The 18,026-nt window shown below is 44.4% G+C and overlaps 1 protein-coding gene across 1 annotated transcript in view; it reads right to left on the minus strand.

Moving 5' to 3' along the window:
• CSMD2 (CUB and Sushi multiple domains 2) overlaps window positions 1-18,026 on the minus strand; it is a 2,010,406-nt gene that overhangs the window by 202,922 nt on the left and 1,789,458 nt on the right. Inside the window, exons 39-40 of the mRNA XM_069622557.1 lie at window positions 4,267-4,336; window positions 2,206-2,322 (exon numbers count right to left, since the gene is read on the minus strand). Of these exons, the coding sequence (XP_069478658.1) occupies window positions 2,206-2,322; window positions 4,267-4,336 (187 nt within the window). The remainder of the gene's footprint in view (window positions 1-2,205; window positions 2,323-4,266; window positions 4,337-18,026) is intronic.

The raw sequence follows: 18,026 nt of genomic DNA on the forward strand, positions 1-18,026 counted from the left end.
GCCTATATGTGTCCTCAATATCTACTTCCCTAAAGATGTACTAAATATATATGTGTCTATATCTGTCCTCAATACCAAGGTCTACTTATTTGCCCTTGATAGCTATGTTTCTATACATTTTCTTAACGTCTATATGTTATTGCCTTTCCTCGGTAGCAAGATGTCTTTCTTCTCGATATGTATTCTCTAATTCCAGTTATTTGTGTGTCTAAAGATTCACTGTATATCCATACATCTACCTCTGTCCTCAATATGTGTTTATATAATATCGATGTGTCTGCATCTATCCTCAATATCTATTGATCTTCCTCTGTCCACAACAACAAAGCATCAATCTCTGTCATCAATATTAAGGTGTCTATGGGCGTCCTTAATGTCTATGGGCCTCCGTATTGACATGTCTTTATATCGCTATAATATGTATTCCTCTGTCTTAACATGTCCTCAATATCTACGTGCTGTTTTATTTCCTGGGCATCCCTGTGCCAATCAATACCTATGCCCTGCTTAGAAACGTACCTTTATGTGATATATCTTGCAATGACTACGAAAGAATTTCTGCCAGCCAACCTTGCTTGATGTGGACTCCGTTCATCCACAGTAGAGAGATAACCACCCACCCCACGGTCCCTCCAAGATTTTGTATTTACTTACTGGATATTTATAACACACCTATACACAAAGTGTTTTAAGGCTGACAAGAGGGGGAGGGATGACAAAAACCAAACCCGTCCTAGTACGCCTTGTGACATTGAGATAGTGCAAGTGCAGTAAACATAAGGGGAGGTGAGAGAGGAGGGGGGTAGTGACAGAGGGTTAAGCGAATGTCAGGGGAGGCCAGGTGGACAGAGCCCAGGGGATTGCAGGGGCAGAAGGTCCATGTGCTGAGTGCAAGGTACGGGGCTGGAAAGGCTCAGGGGGGCAGGCCTAGCCAGGGTAGTGCAGAGGGAGGGAGCCCAGAAGGGCAAGTGCAGGTTTGGAGGTGTAGGGGGCAGGGAATACCAAGTACAGTGTAGACTGGTCGATGAGGGCCTGGTGCCCTATAAGAAACTGAAGGAACCATGCAGCCGGTCAGTCAAGAAGCAGAGATGGACATTAGCAGGGCAGGGGAGGAGGGAAGGAGGAAGAGAAAAGGAGGGTCTTGACAAGCTTCCAGAACTGAAGGCGATCCGGCTCAAGTCTGAGAGGGGCAGGGAGTCCATTCCAGATGGAGGCTCCTGTGGAGCAGAGCGATCTACCCCCACTCTCTACCTGGAGAAGCATCTGATCTGCACATAGTTGGAGCTAGAAGAACAAAGGGCTCTAGAAGGGAGGTATTTAGGGAAAGAGAGTTGGATGTAGCGGGTCCCAGGTGGCAGAAATCCATTGTGGATGATGCAGAGTGTCTTGGACATGATTCTTGCAGCAACCGGGAGCCACTAGAGAGATTTTAGGGCACGGGAGGTGCGGTCCCTGGGCTTGAGGCCAAGGATATGTCTTGCAGTCCTATTCTGGATTAGTTGAAGGGGGCAAAGGGAGGAGTTAGGTAGGTTGAGGAAGAGGCTGTTGCAGTAATCCAGCCTGGCGTGGACCAGAGCTCTGGAGACATTGAGTTTCTGGGGGAAGGTGAGGAAATGGAGAATGCCTCTGAGGAGGTGCAGCTGATAGTGGGCCTTCTTGGCAAGATCTGTGATGTGCGGAGAGAAGAATGAGAGAAAGGAGTCAAAGATGACACCAAGTGTTTTTGCCTCACAGGATGGTGAAGGTATGGGGGCCCATGGAGGGCAGCCAGAGTGTAGGAGGGAAGGAGGGTTCTGGGGTCCCAATGAGAAGGATCTCAGTCTTACTGGCATTAAGGGAGAGATCGGTAGCAGTGCACCATGCCTAAATAGCAGACAGTCAGGAATGATAGAGAAAGAGAAGGAGGCAGAGGAGGGAAGTTTGATGGAGAGTTGTGTGTCATTCGCATAACACTGGATGTTAGGAGAGAAGGCTTTGATCAAATGGGCTTGATGACAGGGTAGATGTTGAAAAGCCAAGGCAAGAGGATATGCCCCTGAGGGACACCACAGGTGGGGAGTGAGATAGAGAGAGAGAAACGTGCCCAGTTGAACCTGGGAAGGTCGGTGAAGAAGGTAAGATCCTGTTCCAGAAGGTGCTGCCAAGAGCTTGGACCCAGGAATGCTGACCCTCAAGCAAGGGCCAGAGCATGGCCTTTAGACTTACCGAATCCCACAGGGAGGGAGATGGTCCACGTGCAGTCCATGTTGCTGGGGTAGTTTCCAGGGAAACCAGGGCTGAGGATCACTCCCTCCATCTCCGTGGTTATGCCGCCACACTGGGCTGTAGAGAACAAGTCAAGACACAAGAGAGTTGAGAATACCCAGAATGCCCCTGTTGCTTCCTTCCTACAGGAATTCCACCAGGAGCCTCCAGGGATGCAGGCTTTGCTATGGGAACAGTAGCCATACATGTTGCCCAGGTCCTCCAGGGGGAACGCTTCCGGTTCTTCGGAGCCATTTTCACTCTGCAGCCACATCTAAAACGGTTTATGTTTTTACTTAAAAATAAATATTTTACCCCAGCATGTGTATTCTGTTTTAATCACATTTCTTTATGTCATAGTAATATGCCTGTGTTTACTTTTTAATTAAAATTGAAAATGTGATTATTTATAAAATATTTCTGAGACCCAAATAGTTATCACAAGTTTTCTCTCACTCCGGAATATGTGTTCTTAATTTAAAAAAAATAAAAAAAATGTATAAAAAAAATAATATATATATATATATATATATATATATATATATACATGAAGAAAACACAAAAGGGCAGCCCCTTTCTAAATATTGTAATATCGTTTCTACTAAACATGTTTCTACCCCCAAAGCACCTTGAACCCCCAAATGAAACCAAATACCTGTTCAATCCCAACTGGTTTACTCCTAAAATATCTGCTGCCTTTTCATTAAACCGCATTTTACCTGTAATGTTCTATATTTATCTTTAATTCGACCCCCTCGACCCCATTGCTGTCTACCGCAATTTCTTTTAGCATCACAAATACACATGTTTTTATTGTGTATCTTGTTTGTTTTATTGCACCCAAGATTCGTAATGGGTCTACGGTTTCCGGTGCGACTGTACTTCGAGGACTGATGTGGAGTGAAAAGTGATATTGCCTTTTTTTAATAAAAAGCTGTTGCCAGTATGGGGAGGGCCACAGATCCAATGCAGGAGACACTGAAGGCCCCAGTCGCTTTGGAAATGGTAAACCCTGGCACTGCATGTATTATACACATCAATTAGGTAATGATTTTACAAGCTTCGATAGGAACGGGTAGGGTAGCTCAGTGGCAAATAGCGCGTCTTGAATACAAGATGTCGCAGAGCAACATAGGTTCGAATCCTGGGTGAGTGCTTGGACACCTTTTAGGTTTTAAGTGCGTAAAAAAAAAAAAGAAAAACAGGTGGTATTTTAAATACTGCTTGGTTTTGAATTCTGCCACATAATGCGCTGGTTTTAAAGGCACTATTTAACAGCATGTGGCATTTGTATAGAAATATGTCACAAAACAACCTACAGAAGATGCTCCATATTTGTACCACCACCAAAAATAGGGAAACTGTGTTTGTAGGTATCCCAAAACATTATTTTACCTGAAGTGTTTATTTGTTGGGCACAATCAGACATGGGCTATTTCAGAAATAGTGCATGTAAGGCGGTGGTCTTCACACTGAGGTGCTGGCCCCCATGTGGGCGCCCAAAGGAGGTTTTGAGGGGACCTAACATTTTGTTTTTTTAAGTCATTTTTTTTTGGGTTAAAAAAGGTTTGGTCAAAAAAGTATGCTCTCAAATTTCATTCGGTGGCATCACATTTACTCTAGAGCCAGGTGTTGAGGTGCCGCAGATCTCTGCATTTGAGGAGTGGCGCTAGTGCATGTCATGGTTTTGCCGGCGCCAGGGCATTTCAACCATTTCACATAAAAAAGGGATCCCTGGGCCTGTGCGACTCGGATGCAGAAACCCTATTAGCATTCCTTAACTGGCCATTTATGCTTCCAAAGCTGTGCACGAGGCTGACATGCTCCTTGATAATGCACATGTCGCACACCCCCTGTCATGCACAGGACTATTATGCTGATCTAGGAGAGGTGCAAACCGCGTCCAGGACGATGTTTAAAATGCTGCGAATTATCAAATCGTTTTCCAATAACGATTCCCACCACCCGCCTTCCCGCACATCCCCAGGCGGTCCTGTGACCCTCTTAGGGTAGGGCACTTACCGATGCACAGAGGAGGTGGGTAGTTCCAGCGGCGCACGGTTCCGGGCATACAGGAAATGTGGGAGTGGCCCTGATGGAAAGAGACAAGTCAATATGGACATTCACCATAGCGTGCGCGAGGAGAAGAACACGTGCCACTGTCACAGCATTTTAGGTGGGACGCACCCCAAGTGGTCAGCTTTGATATGGAGACGCTGGCGCGTGGTGGGGGCGGAAACAAGTGTGCGAGAAGACAACGCTGTTTCCAAGGAGGCACTATGATAAAGCCCCTCCCCTGCCCACTGTTGATTATCCCCCGCCCCCTGCCCTCAACAGGGGACATGGGTAAGTCTATGAGACATGTGTGTGAAGCTCTACACAGCAATACAGGAAGACGAGGCGTACAGCAAGCGCTGCCTAGTGTCTAGAATCCCTCCCAAGGCGCCCTGCTACATCCCTGCTCACTGCAGACAATTGGGGTTTCTGCATACAATATGGACCAGAGGAAGCAACCGGGCCCGTGCCTGCCTCTCCGATTACCGGGTGCAACCCATGCCAGCGTGACTGTAGACGTTGCCTGACTCGTAAACACAGCACAAGGGCCTGGCCTGGGGCACTTTAGCGTGAATGCCTTGGTGGGCACAGCCCTGCCATGTTTCTAAGAATACTCGCCGGCTCATTCTGTCCTAGAAGTCTGTAGACAGGAAGTGTTGGCTGTGCGTGTGCGGTACCCCTCTGGACACACTAAGTGGCCGTTTGACTATGCGTGAAGAAGGCAAGCCTCCCAGAATGCAATAGTGCAAAGGCCATGCGGCCGAGGCGCGATTTCACAGCACACTGGCACCCCAAAAGAACCATCGCAGCAAGGGAAGGGTGAGGCCGGCAGCTGCCAGGTGCAGTGTGTGGGGGGCGGCTGGGGGGATACGCTGCTATGTCTGGAGTCCACTGTTGCTGTCTGGGCTTTCCATGCATTGCATGTGCACGCACTGGAAGCATGCACTGCTGGTGCCGCCTGCGCGTTACAGGTTCTGCATTTATCTCTAAAGCAAGTCTGCATGGAGGCTGTACGTTTTAGTACATACACTGCATACATCTGTAAGACGTGTGTGTAAATGTTGCTGCACTGCTGGGATCTGTGCTGCACAGGTAATGTGTGTTTGTGAGAGAGAGAGAGAGAAGGGAGTTTGCATTGCTAATATGCTTCTGTAAAGTAAGATTGTGTTGTTCATATCTCTGTGTGTATGTGTGTGTGTGTGCCTGTGTGTGTGTGTGTGTGTGTGAACAACGTACTGCTGCATTGTGGTACGTGCACTCTGTGAGTATAACGCAAGTGTGCAGTGCTGCATCTACGCATGTCTTGCTGGTGTGCGTGTAAAAGAGGTGTGCACTGCTGCTCACTGTGTTGTATATGCACTGCATGTGTAGGTCGCATTGGGCCAATCTGTGTTGTGCACAGCCTGCATGTGTGGCTTGAGCCTGCATAGTTCATCATGCTTTTTTTAAATTTAATTTAAAATTCTATAGTTAAAACATTTAAACTTTTCATTTATACAATAAAAAAAAAAAACTTAGACTACAATAGTTGTATTATCTAAGGTCTATTTCAAATTAATCCTTTTGTCAGCATACTGTCTTTTTCCTGTATTTTATCTTTATGCGTCTTCAGGGTATTATTCCAAAATTGTACATCATGAACACCAGTTTTTTGTCCTTGCCCAGCAGACTCTGTGCCCTACTTGTCTCTGGGTCCATTTGCATTTTAGATATCATAAAGTTTTTTACAATCCCAGTTTGTTGACAGAACTGGCAAAATTGCTGAGTTATCAGAGTTATTTTCGTTTTTGAGGGCAATTCTCTTGTCAGAAGTAGATTTAGCCGAAGTTTAAGAAATGTATCTGGTATCAATTGATCTGGAAAAATTGAGAGATAGGTTGGAAGTTGATTAATTGCTCTTATATCTACTTCACAATTAAGATTCAATTGATATGTTGCTTTTTGCTGCCTCGTCTTAATCCAATCATTTTGTAGGATCTGTCTTTCTGCGTATTGAGGGCGCAATTTTAACATTTCTAACAATATTTCTTCAACCTTCATTTTCTTTTCTGTGTCCTTTTTCCAGACTTTCATTGCCGTATCATTCATTGCAGCGACATTTTTCCTAAGTATTTTGATTGCTGGTATAGGTTCACCACACATGACTTGTCTATACAAGTCAAGTTGTTTCCATACTACAATCGATTGTAAAGATTGAGTCACAACTTCAAACCGAATTCGCGGCATGAGATATGTCGGTGGTAGAGCCAAAACTTTCCTCCAAAATATTGCTTCAAGTTTTTGCCAGGTTGTTTATTGTAGCTTGATCATTGTTTCACTGTCGTTGCTCAACATTGGCACCACTTTTTGTCTGTAATATGCAATGATTGGCTTCAATGAGAATTTACCGAATATTTGGTGAAGAAATCTCCCTTGATGCTCTAATGAATGTGCCTTTGAATCGAGATAGTCAGACCATTCCTTTTTAACTCTTGATTGGTTGATCAATATACCCAGGGATTTTATTGTTTGTACCACTAGTGGTGGTTTTCCTTCAAGCGATAGTGTGGGCATGTTCAATTTCTTATTTAACACTTTTGTTAACATCATTATTTTTGTTTTTGCTGTGTTCATTTTGAGCTCGTTTTTTCTCATGTACTCCTCCATCTTCTTCAGTCTTATTTGTAGTCCTCTGGCCGTTTTATCAAGCAGTACAATATCATCTGCATACATCATGCAGGGCAGAGGAACTGTGTTGATTTTCGGTGGATTAGTAGTAGACATTTGCATATCTTCTTCAAAGTCTGACGTACACAGATTGAATAGTGTAGCCGCTAAGAGACAGCCCTGCTTTAGTCCATTCCAGGTCTCTATCGGTGCAGTTACTATTCCCTCTTTAGACTTCCTGATTTTCATCGTTGTGTTGGAATACAGCTGTTTTATTGGTTCCAGAATGTCTTGCGGGCAGTTCCAACGCAACAGTTTACCGCAAAGGATTTGTCTGTTTACTGCATCAAAGGCCAACTGTAAGTCAACAAATGCTGCATAGACCTGGGTTTTTCTCATTATTGCTTCTTGTTTTACCAAGTTTAGCAACATTAGATTCACATTGGTACCCACTTTTTGGACAAATCCTGTTTGCCTGACAGCCAGTCTTTGATTGTTCTTCGCCCAAGAACTGAGTTTTTTCAGCAAAAAAATAAAAATAAATGCAAAGATCTTACCCAATGGGTCCAGTAAGGCTATAGGTCTATAGTTAGCCGGGACCTTCCTCTCACCCTGCTTAAAAATAGGTATCAGGATTGCCACTTTCCATGTATTCGGAATTTGGTTAGTTTCTGCAATTAGGCTGACTATTTGAGCGCAGATCTCTCCCCACCGCGCTGGATACTGCTTGATAATCGCGTTAGAGAGCCCTCGGGCACGGGAAGTGTTTACATTTTTTATTCGATTCAGAATATCTTCTTGGTCCCAGTTGAGATTCCATGTAATTGTTTCTACACCTACCAAACAATGTTGGTGTTGGTTCTTACTCTTGTAGATGTCAGTGAAGTGTTTTTTCCAGATCATTTCTGTGACGTCGGGTATCATGAGATCTCGTCGCTTAGATTGTGAATTCAGCAGATTCCATAAATCTCGTGAGTTTCTTTTTTTTCCAGCTTCGAGTATATTTTCCGCATCTGATTGTTGTAATGTCATTCTCAGTGATTTCAGCCAGTTGGTATATCAGTGTTTTTCCAATTTAATTGTGTGGAATTTGCCTTCACAATTCTGCTTAGCAAGTATTTTGAGTTTCTTACGCAGTTCTTTGTTTTTCTCTCCACAATTTGGATATTAAAGTGGTGCTTCTGTTTCTTTAATGCGGTTTCACCATGTTTTACTGCTCGTTGATATGGGCGGAACAGCCCTTCATAGTTCAATTTTGAGGTCCCTTTCCGATTGGTATTTTTAAAGTTATCTGTATGTTGGCCAATTTGGTGTTGTTTTATGTGCAGTCAATTCATGGCGTAATTTAATTCCAAGCTTGGTAAAACTAGTTTCTTCATAGGTAGGAACATTCTAGCCCGTGATATTGTTAACATGATGATCGCTGTTAGATGAGGGGATAATTCTAGTTTTGGGCATAATGTCCTTTATTCCGGCTGAAACAAAGATATCATCTATAATTGCTCTCGACTTTCCCTGAGTCCAAATCGGAATCAATTGATCATCTTCATGTAATGCTTTGTCAGCCAGGCTTAGATTTCTATTGGTAATTTCTTTTGTCCACCTTTGAGGACTGCTGGTTAATTTATTGGACTCAAGTATTATGCCATTCAGGTCATATAAATGGATGTTCAAGTCATCACAAAGAATTAATTCAATCATGTTCTATTTGTAACTTGCTTCATCCATTGCCGAAAAGACGCTATCTATGAAGGTTTCGTCATTTATTGCCACTGGGTTCCAGTATAGGTTCAAGATCCCCAATTTATTCTTTCTTCGATTTCTCTTTTGGTCGTTATCCTCCTCAATCATTTGACCTGAATAGTGTGTAATGGTGCAGTGTACCCAAGAATTCACATTAATCAGTTCCATGATTTCCAAATTAGGGTCCACTTTCATCATTGTCAACATTCCAGACGATGTTCTGCCTTTCTTATGCTGAATTGCCGGATTCATATGCGTAATGAATCCGTCACAGCATGGTTGTAAGGAGATCCACGTCTGCTTGGAGACAAATTATGTGAAACTTGTCTAAATCAGGTTTTGACTGTTGGAAAAGATGGCTATGCCCTTTGATATTCCAGGAGCATGCTCTAATGAGAGTGGTCTGCTGTATAGCTGGTTATTATAAATGCCTCTTGTATTTCGTTTCCGTCTGGTCGGAATTATAGTCCATGTCTCTCCATATGAAATGTTTTGTAATATTTGATCTTTCAATATTTGTACGACTCACATTAGTAGTTGATCTTACTGCAGAATATTGTGTTTCTCCATTTGTCGTTATTGATGTGACCCTGTTGTCTTCGTTTGATTGCTTTTGGGTATCTGCATATTCCTGTTCTTGTTTTAGAGTTTTCAGTCTCACCATTTCTCTTACTTTTTCCACTCTATCTTCTGTGCAGGCAAATCCCATTGTATACAGATATGGTTCCATTTCTAGTATGAGTCTCATTATTTGAGTGCTTTATTATTGAGTGCAGATCAATCTCAACTTTATCTAACACATAATCATCAGGAAAATGTACCAGCTTGATGTCTTCTGACCTGATTGATTTTGAGATGTGGTATGACTTGGAACAGGCGTACAACATTAGTTCTATTTAGGATCAGTGTCTCCTTTCTTGTTTCGATTCGTTCTAATATTATTCTGTTCACATTCATGTGTTTCCTTGGGTCCTTAAATATTGGCAATTTCAGAGTCCTCTCGCTCATCCCAAGTCTTGTTTCTTTCGCATTCTCAAAGCTTTTACCAGTGTTGTTGTTGAAATCATCTCAACTAGACTATGAGTTCTCTGTGGCTTCAGGTGGCTCCCAGTTGTGTCTTCGTCTTCAGTTGTTAAGTCTATTATTATCGATTGATTCGACATTGTGAGGTCCAGATCGCTGTCTGAGATGTCCACACAAGATAGATCTACTGATATGGATTGCAGTGAGAAGCCTTCTTCATATTGATCAAGAATTATTAAGGGGGAATCATTCAGTTCTGTGGATAAATCGATAATCGACTCTGGCATTTCTCCCATGTATCCCGATAAGTTCATCAACTCTTTATGTTGTTTTAGCTCCTCTAATTGTCTTGCTTCCTGATCTTGATTGTTATCTTGAATGTTAATACTCACTGGAATAACTATCTCACCTTTATTTCTTCGATTACAGAAGATGTCCTTTTGTATAGGTTGTTTCTGCGTATTCCTCTGCGGAGTAGATGTGTTACGCTAAAAAGCTCTGGACCCAATTTGCTTTTTACATTTTCTTTTTCATTATCCTTTTTTTGTATATTCACGGTATTTTGCTTCTTTGTCGCAAAAATGTCAACGGTCTCCATCTGTTTTTGGAAGGGGGTCTTGTTCTGAGCTTTTGTCATATTTTTCTCTTTCTCAGATGAAATAGAGATCTTTCCAGTCTCAATCATTGCTTTGGTGTTTGCTATAGTCGATTAATTTGGGATCTCAAATTGGATTTGTTGGTAGGCATTCTATTTATAGTTCCCTGGATTGAGCATATCTTTAGACGCTCCCTTCGTCATTGCAATCAAAGCAGCCGTCATCTGTTTTTTGTCTGCCCGATCGGACCTGGCGATGTCAAAAAGTCTTGTTTGCCACATCAAACTTGCTTCTGCTTTGATATTTAACCTGTCTTGAATTTGGTTATGAAAGCTTCAAGGTGTATTTGCTTCATGTGTATCAAAGTCAATAAGATCGCTTGGTCCTTAATTGTTTCGATATTTGGTTCGTGAAGTTTCACAAAAGGGATCATCGTTTGTGAAGTGACCGCTATAAGCATGTTCTGCAGATCGACCATGGTGGTCGGAATCGGGTCTCATTGGAATTCTCACACTGTGTCACAATGGCATTTGTTCTCATGACTCTCATTTGTTCGATTCAGGCTATTTTCTTTCTTCATCCTATCTTCCGAAGTCCCACATCATTGGGAATTGCTCCTTCTCTGTTCCACAATTCCGTGCTTTCGGCGGGTCTGTCTGTTGTTTGCTATTAAATCTTATATCACATGGAGTTGAGGTGATATGTTTATCCATTATCTTTATATCATGAGATTCACCAAAGACTTCTTGCCTTTTCTCATGATTGCTCATGGGAGATTCTATTTCGGTGATGTCCAACGATAAACGGGCTGGGTGAGGATTCGGTAGGTGGTTGATCTGTATCGTATTAGATTCTGATTTGATTCCTCGAGCATAAGATTTTTGCCACTGTTGCTTTGCCCACTGGGCTTTTTCTTTCAGTAACATGTCTCCTTTTCTCTCTGTTGGCCATAGAAAGTGTTAATTCGGTTGGTTAGTCACGTATTCTGCCATGGAATTCATAGTTTTGTTCAATTGCCAACCTCCTGGTAAGTGTGGCTCATGTTGTACCTCAGCCCAAGTCAATGGCCTCATGGTTGAGGTTGGGGATCTATCTGATCATTCTGCGATTCTAATATCTGTGAATCCTCTCTTTGATTGTTGAGGATGCTATGATCCAATTCTGCACCTTGTCTGCGTTTGTTTAATTCTATCTGCATTTCCAACTGTGGAACCATGGGTGGCTGATGGTTTGTAATATCAGAGATCTGATTTTTAATTTGAATTTCACTTTGTTGTTGTGGACAGGTATCATCGTCTACTTGTTGCCAGTTAGTGGCCATCGTGAGTTCTTTTTCACATTGTGGGTCAGGAGAGGGTCCCCCTTCCGTCTCTTGCATATGTATCATCTCATTGTTCCCCTTGATTGATAAATTACTCCAGTCTGTTGTTGCCGTCCAGGCTTCTGAAGGGGCTAAATAAGACTTGTCCCTCCCACCAGTAGACTCCTCAGCCTTTCCTCCCACCTGTTCATCTTGTAATACCGAGGAAACGACACTCACCTTCCTCAATACCACAGCAGCTTGAATTTGCGATTCCACCTTTCCGGTGTTTGCTTTTCCTTGTGGGCGGCACCAGCATTGCTCGTGTTGTTGGTAGCAGCAGCATTAACATCGAGGCGGATCTAATTTTCCCCGTTGTCTTGTGTGCGGACCCGAGATGTTTGGCATTCTCAATGTTTCTGATAGAAGTTTTGCTGGTTCAAAAGATGATGTGGTATCGCTATTGTTCTAATAGTTTGCTCCAAGGTCAAGTTTTCAATTGGTTTTACAGTGGCAGTTCTCGGGTCCTTGGGCAAGCAGATCCCAAAAACCTGAAGACTCTGCGACCGGACTACTCTGCGACTGGACTCCGCAGAGTCTAACAATTTTTGAAGGCACAGGATAGTTATCAGCAAAAGAGGATTAATTCACACCGTAGCATCCTCGTAGCATGCAGAAAATGCAACAGAGTCTACTCCCAGAGACTCTGCGACCAGACTCTGATTACTTCATAATTCAAATAGAGAGCAAATATTGCAGGATCAGTGTGCCATGTGTATTCAGCTTCTAAGATACCCCTGATGGAACGAAAAACTAACATCCTTTCCTTTGCTTCCTTCTTTCCCATCAATCCTTCGCAAGTGGACATGGCCCACATGCGCATTAGATCAGCATCATCATCAGATGACGTGCCTTTTCTACACTTCAGAACCATGGCAAGCTCATTGGATGAAATTCTAGCCGAGGCAGGAAATTCTTCTCTGATTCATGGTCAAATCCCAACACTTTTGAAACGTCTTTGGGAGAAAACTTACTCTAGATGCTTCCCTTCCTTCAAACTATCGCCCTACTTCCCTGTTGCCTATGTTTATGAAACTGCTAGTGACAATCGAGACCCCTCAACTTAGGTCATTTCTGGAAGACCACCCCATCCGGGATTCCAAACCATTAGGATTGCGTGCCTTAATGGGCACGGAGTCGGTGTTGGTGTCGGTGCCTGATGATCTGGCACTGATGAGCGATCAGGGCGGTACAGCAAGTCTCATGCTTTTGGACATGTCTGCCGGCTTTGGTACGATTGATCATTGTCTGCCGGCTTTGGTACGAATGATCATTGTCTGCCGGCTTTGGTACGAATGATCATTGTCTGCCGGCTTTGGTACGAATGATCATTGTCTGCCACCTTTGGCACGATTGATCATTGTCTGCCGTCTTTGGTACGAGTGATCATTGTCTGCCATCTTTGGTATGAGTGATCATTACTGCAGTCTTTGGTATGAGTGATCATTGTCTGCCACCTTTGGTACGAGTGATCATTGTCTGCCGCCTTTGGTACGAGTGATCACTGTCTGCCATCTTTGGTATGAGTGATCATTACTGCAGTCTTTTGTACGATTGATCATTGTCTGCCGGCTTTGGTACGAATGATCATTGTCTGCCGCCTTTGGCACGATTGATCATTGTCTGCCATCTTTGGTACGAGTGATCATTGTCTGCCGTCTTTGGTACGAGTGATCATTACTGCAGTCTTTGGTACGATTGATCATTGTCTGCCGCCTTTGGCACGATTGATCATTGTCTGCCATCTTTGGTATGATTGATCATTGTCTGCCATCTTTGGCACAATTGATCATTGTCTGCCATCTTTGGTACGAGTGATCATTGTCTGCCATCTTTGGTACGAGTGATCATTGTCTGCCGTCTTTGGTACGAGTGATCATTACTGCAGTCTTTGGTACGATTGGTCATTGTCTGCCGGCTTTGGTACGAATGATCATTGTCTGCCGCCTTTGGCACGATTGATCATTGTCTGCCATCTTTGGCACGATTGATCATTGTCTGCCATCTTTGGTACGAGTGATCATTGTCTGCCGCCTTTGGCACGAGTGATCATTACTGCAGTCTTTGGTACGAGTGATCATGTCATCCTCTTGCATAGGCTTCAAGACATGGGCCTCTCGGGATCATCTCTTCAAGCTACCTCCTGATTAACTCAATCCTGCCTCCATTGTCCTTTTATGCTTCCCAGACACTGAATCCTCCTTTCTTATTCTCATCGTTTGTTTGTCTTATATGCTCCAGGTATGCGCTCTGAGGCCTCCGGGCATTTAAACATTATAAGTAAATAAATAAATAAATAAATAAATAAGTTCTGCTGTGGTTCAAGATTTTCTTTCGTCTAGGGCTCAATCCTTTTCATTATCCCGGTTCTGTTGAGCCCCTGTTCCAGTTTCATGCATTGTTCCCCAAGGCCCTCACTTTCCCCACTGCTTTTTAACATGTATGTGCAACCTTTAATCTGTCTTTTTCACTAGCACGGTTTTTGTTTTTTGGCATATGGAGATGACACGCAGCACCTGATTCGCCTTGATTGGGATCGAGGAGGAGCAGTAGAACGTTTGTGCGCCTGCCTAAGGAAAGTGTTTGAATTTTGGCCACCTACTATAAGCCCTCTCCTAGTCTCGGCAAACATAGTTAAAAAAAAAAACTACTTTAAACTCTCTCCTAGTCCCGGCAAGCATAGTTAAAAATAATACTTTAAGCTCTGTCCTAGTCCTTGCAAAAATAGCTTAAAAAACGACTTTAAGCTCTCTTCGAGACCATGGAAAAATAGTTAAAAAGATACTTTAAGCTCTGTACTAGTCCTTGCAAAAATAGTTTAAAAAACTACTTTAAGCTCTCTCCTAGTCCCTGCAAAAATAGTTAAAAATAATACTTTAAGCTCTGTACTAGTCCTTGCAAAAATAGTTTAATAAACTACTTTAAGCTCTCTCCTAGTCCCTGGAAAAATAGTAAAAAAACTACTTTAAGCTCTCTCCTAGTCCCTGCAAAAATAGTAAAAAACCTACTTTAAGTTCTCTCCTAGTTGCTGCAAAAATAGTTTAAAAACTACTTTTAGCTCTCTCCTAGTCCCTCCAAAAATAGCAAAAAAACTACTTTAAATTCTCTCCTAGTCCCTGCTAAAATAGTAAAAAACCTACTTTAAGCTCTCTCCTAGTCCCTGCAAACATAGTACAAAACCTCGGCCTATAGATTGCAAGTTCGCTTTCCTCAGAAGCTCCAATCAGTTGCATCTGTGGAACGGGATTCTTTTAGCTAAAAATTCGCGGGATTCTTCAAGCTGAAAAAGCTTAAGAATAAATACTGCCTTTTATTGCGTTTAGTCTTCATGGTCCGGTGATAGCTGCCTCTATCAACGGCAGTTTGGACTACTGCAATGCCACTTTATCATGCCAACCAGTCTATCTTATTAGTCAGCTACAGGTATTGCAGAATTCTGCATCCTGTCTTCCCAAAGGTATTCCTTATAGCCATCATGTTTCAGCAGTTCGACGAGACCTTCAGTGGCTCCCTGTTGCAGCCCAAATGAGATATAAGCCACTTTATGTGATCCATCGGGCCTACCATAGGAAAGGCTGTCTGTCTCTTCAGGAAACAAGTGTGCCGTGCTAGCCAACGCCTCCACTGTGGTCAGCCAGTACCGTCCTATCGACTGGAACGCCAGCCAGTACTGCCCTATCGACTGGAAGGCCAGCCAGTACCGTCCTATCGACTGGAAGGCCAGCCAGTACCTCCCTATCGACTGGAACGCCAGCCAGTACCGTCCTATCGACTGGAACGCCAGCCAGTACCGCCCTATCGACTGGAACGCTAGCCAGTACCGCCCTATCGACTGGAACGTTAGCCACTACTGTCCTTTCGACTGAAACGCCAGCCAGTACCGCCCTATCTACTGGAATGCCAGACAGTACCACCCTATCGATTGGAATGCCAGCCAGTACTGTCCTATCGACTGGAACGCCAGACAGTACCGTCCTATCGACTGGAATGCCAGCCAGTACCGTCCTATGGACTGGGACGCCTGCCCGTACCGTCCTATGGACTGGAATGCCAGCCAGTACCGTCCTATGGACTGGAACGCCTGCCCGTACCGTCCTATTGACTGGAACGCTAGCCAGTACCGTCCTATGGACTGGAACACCAGCCTGTACCGTCCTATCGACTGGAACGCAGTGGAACCTGTGCTTTCCACAGTGGCCCGGCCTAAACTTTGAAACCCTCTTCTTTTGTGTTTGCGAAGTGCACCAGCTTTTCAGCTGTTTAAAGCTGGCTTGAACACGTAGCTGGTTCTGAAACATCTTTTGTACATCTTCGTCCGCCCGCTTGCATTTGCAGCGCCTTGATGCCACTGGTGAATGTTGTGCAATACAAGTGAAATGACAATGATGACGTGTGAAATTGAAGGTTTGGAGGGCAGCTGCTGGCTGCGCTGCACCCATCAGAAATGCGTGAGCAGAAGTTGATTGCATATTCCTGTGCGCTCTGTAGATGCACAACACACGCAAAGGAAGCTTGCACTACTGCTTTTGTGCTGTGCATCTATCCCATGCATTTGTGGAAGACAATGCTGCTGTTGTTTTTGATGTATTGCATCTGGCAGTAACGCAATGCTACGTTGTTGAGCATTGAAAGGAAGTGTGCACTGTTGCTGCCTTCGCTGCATCTGTGCTGCATGAGTGAAGATTGCCTTGGTGCTGCAAACTGTCCGTTGCACCTGTCCTTTGTCGATGGAAAACTTTCAATAATACATTCTGTGCCGTACGTGTCCTGTTTGTTAACACATGAAGCTTGCCATCCTGCTTTCTGTGCTGTCATGTTCTGTGTAGGAAGCTTGCGCTACTGTTGGTTGTATTGTATCTGTTCTGTGTGTGATGCAGCTTTACCTGTTTATGTCAGTGCTGAGCGGATGTCCCAGCCCACTTTGGGTGCTCTAAAGGACAGCCAGCATAGCATGCCGCCCCTCTGGCCCCTTGCATCCAGCTCACTTCCCTTCTCCTGAGCGGGGATTAAGGGTCATGCCCCCAGGCTCTGCCTGGAACCAGCTGGCCCTGGGGAGGCACATACAATAGCCCAGGCTGCTGTAGTTCATACTCTTTGCAGAATGGCAGCAGCTGCCTCCCTCCCTGCTGAATGTTACAGGTAATGAAGGATGAGCAGGATTGTTGAATGCATTATTTTACATATTTTTCTTTTCAAATAGTTGATGTTTTGCATTGGTTCCAATATCTTTTTCTGTCACAGGTGAAGTTACAAGGGTGGTCCTAGAGAAGGAGGTACGCTGTGGATGCTGCTGAGAGCAATACACGGCTGCATGAGCCAGGATGGGGTTCCATGGGCACTGACACCATTAGTGACAGTTTGGACTCTTCAACAACTGATTGCAATAGCCCGGGGTTCGCTCGGTTCAAGGTTATGGGAGTGACTGGCGTGAGGGCATACTCGCTAGAACTCAGACCGGAACCAGACCGTGTCACCCATTAATGTGCCAAACCGAATTGAGGAAGGCTTACCAGTTTGTGAAACCACGGGAATGGCGAGGGGCTCCCAGGGAGGAGTTTTTTTAACGGCAGGTTCACTTGCGGTCTGAGTAGGCTAGGACCGCCCGTTGGGATGACTCTAACAAAGTGAGCATGTTTCTTCCAATCTAAGAAAGTGTTGTCTGTGTAAATGATGTGGGTGGTGAAACAAGTAATGAATGTCAAGGACTTGGGGGGCTCAGTAGGGGCTAGCCCCGCTATGTGTGAACAAAGCTTGCACTGCTGGTGTCTGTGCTGTACCTGTCTGTGCACGAGGAACCTTGCACTCATGACATCTGTGCAAGGAAACTTGCACAGTTCATACCTGTGCTGGAATTGTTTCATATGTGAATGAACTGCTGATGCCTGTGCAGATATTCTTATGTGTGTAAGGAAGCTGGCGCTGCTGCCTGTCCTGAATCCCTTCTGTGTGTAAGGAAGCTGGCGCTGCTGCCCGTGCTGAACCTCTTCTGTGTGTAAGGAAGCTGGCGCTGCTGCCCGTGCTGAACCCCTTCTGTGTGTAAGGAAGCTGGTGTTGCTGCCCATGCTGAATCCCTGCTGTGTGTAAGGAAGCTGGTGCTGCTGCCGTGCTGAACCTCTTCTGTGTGTAAGGAAGCTGGTGCTGCTGCCAGTGCTGAATCCCTGCTGTGTGTAAGGAAACTGGCGCTGCTGCCCGTGCTGAATCCCTGCTGTGTGTAAGGAAACTGGCGCTGCTGCCCGTGCTGAATACCTTCTGTGTGTAAGGAAGCTGGCGATGCTGCCCGTGCTGAATCCCTGCTGTGTGTAAGGAAGCTGGCGCTGCTGCCTGTGCTGAATCCCTTCTGCGTGTAAGGAAGCTGGCGC

The sequence above is a fragment of the Ambystoma mexicanum genome, chromosome 11, assembly GCF_040938575.1.
Source record: "Ambystoma mexicanum isolate Mex_15411 chromosome 11, UKY_AmexF1_1, whole genome shotgun sequence".
Taxonomy (NCBI): domain Eukaryota; kingdom Metazoa; phylum Chordata; class Amphibia; order Caudata; family Ambystomatidae; genus Ambystoma; species Ambystoma mexicanum.